The sequence below is a fragment of the Salvelinus namaycush genome, chromosome 30, assembly GCF_016432855.1.
Source record: "Salvelinus namaycush isolate Seneca chromosome 30, SaNama_1.0, whole genome shotgun sequence".
Taxonomy (NCBI): Eukaryota; Metazoa; Chordata; class Actinopteri; order Salmoniformes; family Salmonidae; genus Salvelinus; species Salvelinus namaycush.
Window position 1 is genome coordinate 20,624,724 of NC_052336.1, and position 11,298 is coordinate 20,636,021.

Sequence of the window (11,298 nt, forward strand, 5' to 3'; positions counted from 1 at the left end):
GTGGGTCTTTGAGTGTGTGTGTCTGTGTCTCTTGAGTGTGTGCGGTGCTGGTGGGCTCTCAGTGATTCTTCCCCTTGCTCTTTTCAACGCAAGCTGCATGGTGCAGCCTATGGAAAGGGTATCTATCTCAGCCCCATCTCCAGCATTTCCTTTGGATACTCAGGTAGGAATGACCCTCTGTCCTGCAGGCCAAGGCCTGCTCTCTCTCTCTCACTCTATCTCTCTATCTCTCTGTCTCTCTTTCTCTGTCTCTCTGTCTCTCTGTCTCTCTCTCTCTCTCTCTCTCTGTCTCTGTCTCTCTTTTTCTATCTTTCTCTCTGTGTTTCTGTCTCTCTGTTTCTGTCTCTCTCTCTCTCTTTCTCTCTCTCTCTCTGTCTCTCTCTGCCTCTCTGTCTCTCTCTCTCTGTCTCTGTCTCTCTCTCTCTCTCTGTGTCTCTCTCTGTCTCTATCACTCTATCTCTCTGTCTTTCTCTCTCTGTCTCTGTCTCTCTGTTTCTGTCTCTCTGTCTCTCTGTCTCTCTGTCTCTCTCTCTCTCTGTCTCTGTCTATCTCAGTCTCTGTCTCTGTCTCTCTCTCTCTGTGTGTCTCTCTCTCTCTGTCTTTGTCTCTCTCCGTCTCTCTCTGTCTTTTTCTCTGTCTTTTTCTCTGTCTCTCTCACCCCTCGTCCTTCAAACTATTGGTTGTGTCTGCTCTCTTTGTTCAGCTGACTTGTCTCTGTCTCTGGTACAGTCCATCTTCATCTTTGGGTTGGGTTCACCTACCTGTGCTGTCCCTGTGCTACATTGCCCTGTGTGTCCACTGTGGGACTGCTGGTCTGGTCTGTATGTGTCTGGCTCTGTGCATTGCATATCACACCGTGCTGTGATCATGTTGTCATCTGATGTCATCTAGTTTTGTGTGCATGTGTGTCCAGGTCTAACTGGGTAAGCAAGCAGCCATCTTTAAGGAAGGTTGAGCAATACCCTGACCCTATGCCATCCTCACCTGTTGTTCCATCAACAGAACTCAACGTATGTTCAGCTGTTGACATGTTCTCAGCTCCAGTACAGCTCTGACCAGCTTTGCGTTTGTTTACATCCGTGTGTGTGTTCAGGGATGGGTAAAGGACAGCACCGCATGCCCACCAAAGATGAGCTGGTGCAGCGTTACAACCGTATGAATAGCGTTCCACAGGTGCAGTGTCTGATGGTGAGAGACTCATACACGTAGGACTTACAACCATTTGCCCTGTTGATACGTGTCCGAGCATTACATCATGCTCTGTATTGACTGCTTCCACAGAGCCGTCCTATCCAGTCAAGGTTTCTCCAGAGCCGGAATCTAAACTGCATTGCCCTTTGTGAAGGTAAATACTGTACCACATGAAATGTATAGACTAGCTTGGTCAATTTGAGCCATTGTTCTTGGTCATGTTGTGGTGTGTTTTGTTAACGATGACCCCATGTCTCGCTGTCTGCCTGACTCAGTGATCACGTCCAAGGACCTGCAGAAGCACGGCAACATCTGGGTGTGTCCTGTGTCCGACCACGTCTGCACGCGCTTCTTCTTCGTGTGAGTAACCTCGTCCTGACTCCTATCGTTCCCCTAGAAATCTACGTGACACGTTGGTTCCGTCTGTTGTCTGTAAAGTTGTTTTTGTGTTTCAGTAAGACGTTCCACAACCATGTAACAAAATAATGAACAATAAAAACATGATGCACAGCAAGATAGCGAACTAACAGACACATTGTTTAATCTAACGTGAACGGTCACCTCTGTGTTGCAGGTACGAGGACGGTCAGGTGGGAGATGCCAACATCAACACCCAGGAGCCCAAGGTGCAGAAGGAGATCATGCGTGTGATCGGCACCCAGATCTACTCCAGCTAATGGAGGCTCCCCGGGGGCCCTTGGAGGAACAGGTCTGTACTGAAGATATAAATACAGACAGACATTTGGGAAACACAAACTCAGACCAGATGAGGGAGGTTGATAATCTTTACGCCTCATATCTACAGTCTCTTTCCCTTTCCTCGTTTTTTATTCCACTGCTTTCTGTTCTCCCTGTGTAACAGTTCCTCCTTTGTGCTCCAGTGAGCCACACCCGTGGCTAGATAGTGCTGGAGAACACAGGGATGAATGAAGGAAACCTTAGCTGGACTGGTTTGCCACACACACACCCACTCTGAGCTGAAGCGCACGAACACACTCACTTCCCTTTCAGCCCCTGGTTTCATTTCCTCCTGAGCCCACTGTCAAGTCTCATCCACTCTCTTTTATCAGCTGCAAATGTGAGAATCCTTTGGACTATGTATCTATATTCATCAGTTCTCATTGTGGATACCTAGAAGAAGAACAAAGAATCATGTTTTGTTTATTACGTCCCCCTGTGGATGTTGAATGATGGCTCTACATGCATATAGAAGTTTGTTATTTTATTGTGTTTGTTGTAGGCATTATCTCAGTGATCCGTTTATTTCCTATTCTTTGACTAATGACATAAATTAACGGGCCAAGATGCAATTATCTCCCGGGTCAAAGCACTGTTCTACCATGCCTCGTCATGTAGTGGGTCAGTTTGTCTTCAGATAGCACAGACAGAGGGACCTGAAGCCCTCTGGTTGAGTAACATGATCGTATGTTACACAGGAGAATCCATCACTAGCTAATATTGTTACCAGTCTGTCAGGAGAGACTAGTCACAGACAGACACAGCCTGCTCCCTCTGTAGACTAAAGGCTTTTCTTGTCTTCTCCTGACGTTTCATTTAGGGAAATTAGACCGGAGAGTCAAAATGATGACACAGAGAATACTGGTGCCCTCTAGACTGCTGAATGTGAGAGAGCATGATGCAAAACCCATAGCAACACTCTTCTTCGAGAAATCGCACTGACAAGAGGAGCTGTTCTGCCATGGCCATAGACTTATCTTTGTGACTTGCTCCATAAAGTACAGTCCATCCCACTCTGAGAGACTAGGGCAGTGACCCCAGGTGAATCCATGCCCTACAGCCCACTATCCCTCCCTACTCAGAGATATAATACATGGAGTTAGTATAGGGCTATGGCCCTACCCACAGGACACTGGATGTTGTTGTGATTTTTTACTTACATATTTATGGTTCACCTTGGGGAATGGCAACCCTGTGTATAATTTACTCTGTTTATCAATTAGTTGTATGTATGTGTGGGTTATTCGTATTTTCTGTACTATAGTACATTATACTGGACATTGCACTTATTCAACATTTGCCTAGCCCAGATAAAATGTGTGTACTCTCTCTGTCTCTCTGTCTCTCTGTCTCTCTCTCTCTCTCTCTCTCTCTATCTTTCTCTCTCAGACTGTCTCAAGGTCTACCTGACTAGTGTGTAGAAAGATAGGGAGCCACAGAAAGATTTATATTTGGAGTTAAAGTAAAGTAAACTAATAAATGTCCCTTGTGGTAAAATGTCTTCACTAGGACGTACATGACTTGGCAATAGGTGCTGGGTACAAATGCAGAACGGCATTGGTGTTGAACAACAACAACAAGAGTGTATTGTTACCAGAGAAGGAGAAATGTACTGTTGGGAGAGAAATGACTATCTGCACAAGTCAAGTATTGTTTGTAGAGATGGAAAGACTGGGGAAAACATCTTACCCAGCCTATCCAGTGCTCCTTCTGGCTGCGGTATGCAGGGCCCGTTGACAGCTGATACATATTGTCCCCCCATAAAGAGTGACTGTATTCAGATCCCTATCTGTTCTTGTCCCTCTCTGTCAGTGGTGTGTTCATGATGGTGACAACGATGGAAAGATATGATGAAAGGAATGAATAAAGATTTTGCACAATTTTAATAATAGTCTCCTTTTCTTTTCGTAATGTTTAGAGAGTCGTTGATTACGTTGTGGAACGGAAAGGGTGTTGTTACCGTAAGATGTTACATGGAAATATGCACTGGTGTCTCGTAGACTGCAGGGGGCATCCTCGCTCCGTGTGACTACCCAGACGTGATTACTGTCCACCATGCCAACCGTTGTAGCAGTGTGTCTCACTACTGTGAGAATCAATGGCAGTTTTATTAAACATCTAACTTCATCAATGAAAAATAACATTTATAGGCTGAAGCCACTCCGGTGGACAGGTGCATCGTGGTGATGCCAATAATTGTGGGGTTTGGTCTGACGAATGCATTAACAGGAGACCTGTTTGTTGTGCGTGGTGTTGGTAGGTAGGTGCTCATATGGTGTCAGCAGGGAGCACTTTTCCCTCGTAGAGAGGGGTTGTTAAGACCTGTTCTCCAGCCAAATTCCCACTCTGACTCTGTAAGTCTGACCGTAGAAAACTCTCCTGTGAAACTGACTGAGCCCAGCGCTGCCACTCCACTGCACAACTCTAATATGATGGGGGGTTTTGGCACCAAAATGGCTACTGCGTTTCACAAGTGGTGAATGTGGAGAGAGAGAGAGCATTGAAGTACTACAGTGAAGTACTTACAGACCCTTGAAAGGCACTTAATGTGTGTATTTGCGCGCACAGTAATTGAGCCCCTCCCTTTCATATTGACCCATTTGACAGGCGCTGTGTTCGGGGCCTTGTGTTTGAGTGAAATGTCTTTATTTCTGTGACTGGCAGATGATGTGTATGGTTCCCATGCTGCTGTGATCTTACACATGCTGCGTCACGTTGGACACAGGCCCTGGGTTTGGCTCGTCCCCTCAGCAGTACGGCCAGTTGGCTGTTAGCTCAGAGCCCAGAGTGTGGACTGTGCTGGCCTGCTGTAATACAACCGTCCACTGTGGGGAGCTCTGGTGTCGCTCACCTCAGAACCCTCTCTCTTCCTCTGTCTCTCTAGCTCGCTCTCCCTACCTGCCAGAGACACACATACTCACACGCACGCGCACACACACGCACGCACGCGCGCACACACACACACACACACACACACACACACACACACACACACACACACACACACACACACACACACACACACACACACACACACACACACACACACACACACACACACACACACATCAGATCAGATCACACAGACGCTGGTTGTTTAGTTTAGTGGGATAAAAAGGTGGTGATGTGAGACGTGAGGGCAGGCAGAGGGTTAGCAGAGGTGTCTGGCCCTCTCGGAGGCGTCGTCAGCACGGTCAGCTCTCTGCCTCTCCCATACCTGTGTAATCAGTGTGACCGTTTGATTCCCGCACAAAAGGAGCAATTAAGGGGAGTTGTTTAATCACCCACACTTTTATTGAGCTGGGGGGTTCTTCGCTTGCAGCTCCAGCCCCGTGACTGCAGTGGTGGCAGACAGGAGTGACAGAGGAGGTTGCCGGTTTAACAGGGCGCTAAGGGTTTCCTCCCAGTCAGACTCTATATATGACAGACATTCACGCACACACACACACATACACATACACACACACACACACATACACACACACACACATACACATACACACACACACACACATACACATACACACACATACACACACACATGCAGATTTGGTTAATAGTCACATGTACAGGGTTGCAGGTGTGATTGCAGGGTACAGTGCAATCACACACACACACACACACACACACACACACACACACACACACACACACACACACACACACACACACACACACACACACACATACATACATCATATTACGATGTAAAGACCACCAATTCAATCTGAACATTGTTATGGTTTCTAAGGGAACTGTACTGGTTGCTCCTTGTGTAATGCAGTGTCTTTGGGCTGGTCTTTATTGCGTTAGAGCTGCTGATCTATCCCAGAGCTTGTGTGTGTGTGTGTGTGTGTGTGTGTGTGTGTGTGTGTGTGTGTGTGTGTGTGTGTGTGTGTGTGTGTGTGTGTGTGTGTGTGTGTGTGTGTGTGTGTGTGTGTGTGTGTGTGTGATCATTTAAATGATTGGGCGGTTGCACTTTTCCCCTGTCTATTTCCTGAGGGGGAGTATGAGGTGAGAAGGGGACATGTTGCTTTAAAATGTCACAAACTGGGAGTGAACAGCACCACTGTGCATATCGACCCAGAGAGAGAAGGGTGAGGGGGTGGGAAGAGCACACCAGCTCTGCTCATAAAGCCAACAGCTGCGTGGGTAATGTTTTGTGACACACAGCCTCTCCGAGCCCTTCTGTTTTCCCCAGTGCCAGGAGACGCCATTTTCCGTTGTCACAAATGTCTCTGCCATTCACCCCCTAAGTCTTAATTATCACTTTGAGTTTTTGGCCACGTTTTGCACATGACGGTGTATGGATCCATGTGCATGCTGTATAATTCTACTCCGCCGTTTATTACAATCGGCAGCGCCGCCTCTTTAACACTGGCAGCCTTCTCCAGAAAGACACCAGGAACAAAAGACCAGGGCAATCTGGCAGCCACAGGGCTTTGACTACTGCTTCTGCCATGGCCCATCTCCTCCCCTCCTTCTCCTTCTCTCTCTCTATTTCTATCCTCATCTCTCTCTCTCTCTCTCTCTCTCTCCCCCCCCACATCGTCACTAATTTATCTGTTTTTATTTGCTCTCTCATTTATGAATTACATTTTTCGTGTTTCAGAGAAAGTTGAAATTGGCCCCTATCTTGAAGCAGAGAGGAGAGGAAAGAAGCTAATGTGGATTTTCCCTCCTCGTCCTCCTCCTCCTCGTCCTCCTCCTTCATGTAATTCATTTTGGATTAATTCTCCTGTCTTCTGAGACCATCCTAATTCTTTATTATTTCCACTTCACAGATTTAATGACATCCACACATCACATCCCCTGTCTGCTAACATCACACCTGGCAAACAGACAGACGCTAGCTAGCTCTCCCCTGATTGAACTACCCTCCATGTTAGCTGCTCCAGCTAAGTTAGCCTCCAGGCTTCTGTCTGAGTGTGGAGAGAGACAGGACACCCAATGGAAGTCTGTTGTCTGTCAATGTGCCACCTCGGCCCCCTCACTTCATACTGTAGCGCTTGTAGAACCTCGAGAGAGAAATGAGAAAGCCATACGTTCCATTAACATGCCATTCACAAAAAGCATTGATTTGATTCATTTGTATTTTTGCCAATCTTCTTCATATAGTATTGCACTGTATATCACTCTGTCCATCCCAACAGTCACTTGTCAATTCCTGTGGTATGAGAGCCTGCTCAATGACAGATGGACTCAAGGAGGGTGATCTTGCCTCTCCTTTCTCTGTCTCTAACTCACTCTCTGTATCTCTCTAACTCTCTCTCTCTATACATCTCTCCCTCCTCTCTCTCTCTCTCTCTCTCTCTCTCTCTCTCTCTCTCTCTCTCTCTCTCTCTCTCTCTCTCCCTCCTCTCCCTCTCTCTCTCTCTCTCCTCTCTCTCTCTCTCTCTCTCTCTGTCTCTCTCTCTCCCTCCTCTCCCTCTCTCTCTCTCTCTCCCTCTCTCTCTCTCTCTCTCTCTCTCTCTCTCTCTCTCTCTCTCTCTCTCTCTCTCTCTCTCTCTCTCTCTCCCCCTCTCTCTCTCCCTCCCTCTCTCCCTCTCTCTCTCTCTCTCTCTCTCTCTCTCTCTCTCTCTCTCTATCTCTCTCTCCCTCCTCTCTCTCTCTCTCTCTCTCTCTCTCTCCTCTCCCTCTCTCTCTCTCTCTCTCTCTCTCTATCTCTCTCCCCTCTCTCTCTCTCTCTCTTCCTCCTCTCCCTCTCTCTCTCTCTCTCTCTCTCTCTCTCTCTCTCTCTCTCTCTCTCTCTCCCTCTCTCTCTCCCTCCTCTCCCTCTCTCTCTCTCTCTCTCTCTCTCTCTCTCTCTCTCTCTCTCTCTCTCTCTCTCTCCCCTCTCCCCCTCTCTCTCTCCCTCCCTCTCTCTCTCTCTCTCTCTCTCTCTCTCTCTCTCTCTCTATCTCTCTCTCCCTCCTCTCTCTCTCTCTCTCTCTCTCTCTCTCTATCTCTCTCTCCCTCCCTTCCTCTCTCTCTCTCTCTCTTCCTCCTCTCCCTCTCTCTCTCTCTCTCTCTCTCTCTCTCTCTATCGCTCCCTCTCTCGCTCTATCTCTCTCTCTCTCCCCTCTCTCTCTCCCTCTCTCTCTCTCTCTCTCTCTCTCTCTCTTTCTCTCTCTCTCTCTCTATCCCCTGGCCTTTCTTTCTACCTGTCTTTCTCAGCATCGTGCCTCTCTCTGTATGTCTGTCTCTGCTGTTTTACGATCCTCTCCGTATCACTCTCCCTCTGTCTGTCATGCCTATGTTCTCTCCTCTCTCTGTGTGTCTGTCATGTTGACTTGCTCGGCGTGTCTCTCTGTCTTTCTCTGGTGACTGCAGCGCGCTGAAGGCTGCCACCGTGAACTAGTTTCCAAATAAAGCTGTGCATATTGCAGGTCGCAGCCTCCACCTCGCATCTCCTTTGCCCTCCACAATCTCCCTTCCCGAAATCCCCATCAGCGGGCAGGAATTTCCCCTGAGCTCCTGTTCCTGACACTCCGGGGAGACAATGGAAGATGTGTTGTCTGGTCCCTCCCCATAGCACTCCCAAATTCAATTACCCTCCTGTAATCTGACAGCTCCTCCATGACTTGTACTGAGAGAGGAAGTGTTTGTGGTGTGTGTGTGTGTGTGTGTGTGTGTGTGTGTGTGTGTGTGTGTGTGTGTGTGTGTGTGTGTGTGTGTGTGTGTGTGTGTGTGTGTGTGTGTGTGTGTGTGTGTGTGTGTGTGTGTGTGTGTGAGAAATAGAGAGAAATAGAGAGAGAAAGAGAGAGCACATTGTTTATCTTTGTTGATTGAATTTGGAATGTTTTTGCTAAAGAGCTTCAGTAGACATCATCTGCAAGCAAACCACTGTTACTCCCCAATTGCCATTCCTCTCCCAATGACCTCAGGTTGTTGACAACAGCATTCCAGCTAACAATTCTAGGGAGAGAAAATGTTTTTGTAATGTTACCCGTAATGTTTCCCCTAATATCTGAGTGTCCAGTTTTCCGTTAGTTAGGGGAACTTTCTGCCTGTTAGCAAAAACCTTCTGAGAAACCTTTTTTGCATGTTTCGGTGTTAGAGTTGTCAAACAGAACATACCCAGAACATGGTTCCCATGTTCTCAGAATATACCTTTTTTTGCCTTACAACCTGGAATTAAAATGGATTTTTGGGGGGTTTATATAATTTGATTTACACAACATGCTTACCACTTGGAAGATGCAAAATACTTTTTCTTGAGAAACAAACAAGAAATAAGACAAAAAACAGACAACTTGAGCGTGCATAACTATTCACCCCCCCAAAGTCAATACTTTATAGAGCCACCTTTTGCAGCAATTACAGCTGCAAGTCTCTTGGGGTATGTCTCTATAAGCTTGGCACATCTAGCCAATGGAATTTTTGCCCATTCTTCAAGGAAAAACTGCTCCAGATCATTCAAGTTGGATGGGTTCCGCTGGTGTACAGCAATCTTTAAGTCATACCACAGATTCTCAATTGGATTGCGGTCTGGGCTTTGACTAGGCCATTCCAAGACATTTAAATGTTTCCCCTTAAAACACTTGATTGTTGCTTTAGCAGTATGCTTAGGGTCATTGTCCTGCTGGAAGGTGAACCTCTGTCCCAGTCTCAAATCTCTGGAAGACTGAAACAGGTTTCCCTCAAGAATTTATCTGTATTTAGCGCCATCCATCATTCCTTCAATTCTGACCAGTTTCTCAATCCCTGTCGATAAAAAACATCCCCACAGCATGATGCTGCCACCACCATGCTTCACTGTGGGGATGGTATTCTCAGGATGATGAGAGGTGTTGGGTTTGCGCCAGACATAGCGTTTTTTTCTTGATGTCCAAAAAGCTCAATTCTAGTCTGACCAGAGTACCTTCTTCCATATGTTTGGGGAGTCTCCCACATGCCTTTTGGCAAACACCAAACATGTTTGCTTATTTTTCTTTAACCTCTCTGCGCTACGGATCCCTTTAGCGGGATCATTTTCCTAAACAACCGCTGAATTGCAGGGCGCAAAATATTACTAAAAATATTTATAATCATGCAATCACAAGTGAAGTATACCAAAACACAGCTTAGCTTGTTGTTAATCCACCTATCATGTCAGATTTTGAAAATATGCTTTACAGCGAAAGCAATCCAAGCTTTTGTGAGTGTATCAATGAATGCTAGAACAGCTAGCCCCAAATTAGCATGGTCACGAAAGTCAGAAAAGCAATAAAATTAATTGCTTACCTTTGATAATCTTTGGATGTTTGCACTCACGAGACTCCCAGTTACACAATCAATTTTATTTTTGTTCGATAAATATTAGTTTTATAACAAAAAAACGTAATTTGGGTTGCGCGTTATGTTCAGAAAACCACAGCCTCGTTCCGTTCGATGAAAATTACAAAAAGTATCCGTAATGTTCGTAGAAATATGTCAAATGTTTTTTATAATCAATCCTCAGGTTGTTTTTAACAAACATAATCGATAATATTTCAACCGGACCGTAACCTATTCAATAAAAGAGAGAAAGAAAATGGAGAGCTACCCCTCTCGCGTGCAGGAACTAATCAAAGGACACCTGACTAGTCAAAATAAAAGCCTGAAACTATGTCTAAAGCCTGGTCACAGCCTGAGGAAGCCATTGGAAAAGGAATCTGGTTGATACCCCTTTAAATGGAAGAAAGACGGGCAATGAAACACAGATAAAAAATTAAAAAATCACTTCATGGTTAGATTTCCTCAGGTTTTTGCCTGCAAAATCAGTATTGTTATACTCACAGACAATATTTTGACAGTTTTGGAAACTTTGGAGTGTTTTCTATCCTAATCTGTAAATTATATGCATATTCTACGATCTGGACCTGAGAAACCTTGGGAACGTTATTAAAAAATATATATAATAATCTGACCCCTAGCGTCAAGAAATTAAGCAATTACTTTTTTTTCTGGCCGCTCTTCCATAAAGCCCAGCTCTGTGGAGTGTACGGCTTAAAGTGGTCCTATGGACAGATACTCCAATCTCCACTGTGGAGCTTTGCAGCCCCTTCAGGGTTATCTTTGGTCTCTTTGTTGCCTCACTGATTAATGCCCTCCTTGCCTGGTCCATGAGTTTTGGTGGGCGGCCCTCTCTTGGCAGGTTTGTTGTGGTGCCATATTCTTTAAATTTTTTAATAATCGATTTAATGGTGCTCTGTGGGATGTTCAAAGTTTCTGATATTTTTTTATAACCCAACCCTGATCTGTACTTCTCCACAACTTTGTCCCTGACCTGTTTGGAGAGCTCCTTGGTCTACATGGTGCCGCTTGCTTAGTGGTGTTGCAGACTCTGGGGCCTTTCAGAACAGGTATGTATATACTGAGCTCATGTGACAGATCATGTGACACTTAAATTGCACACAGGTGGACTTT

At 45.9% G+C, this 11,298-nt stretch overlaps 1 protein-coding gene across 1 annotated transcript in view; it reads left to right on the top strand.

Annotated features, from left to right (window-relative positions):
* Positions 1-1,868, top strand: part of LOC120025046 (protein mono-ADP-ribosyltransferase PARP6) — a 16,603-nt gene extending 14,735 nt beyond the window's left edge. The window contains exons 17-21 of the mRNA XM_038969484.1: positions 94-163; positions 1,094-1,173; positions 1,282-1,345; positions 1,467-1,551; positions 1,766-1,868. Coding sequence (XP_038825412.1) covers positions 94-163; positions 1,094-1,173; positions 1,282-1,345; positions 1,467-1,551; positions 1,766-1,868 — 402 coding nt within the window. The remainder of the gene's footprint in view (positions 1-93; positions 164-1,093; positions 1,174-1,281; positions 1,346-1,466; positions 1,552-1,765) is intronic.
* Positions 1,869-11,298: the final 9,430 nt, after the last annotated feature.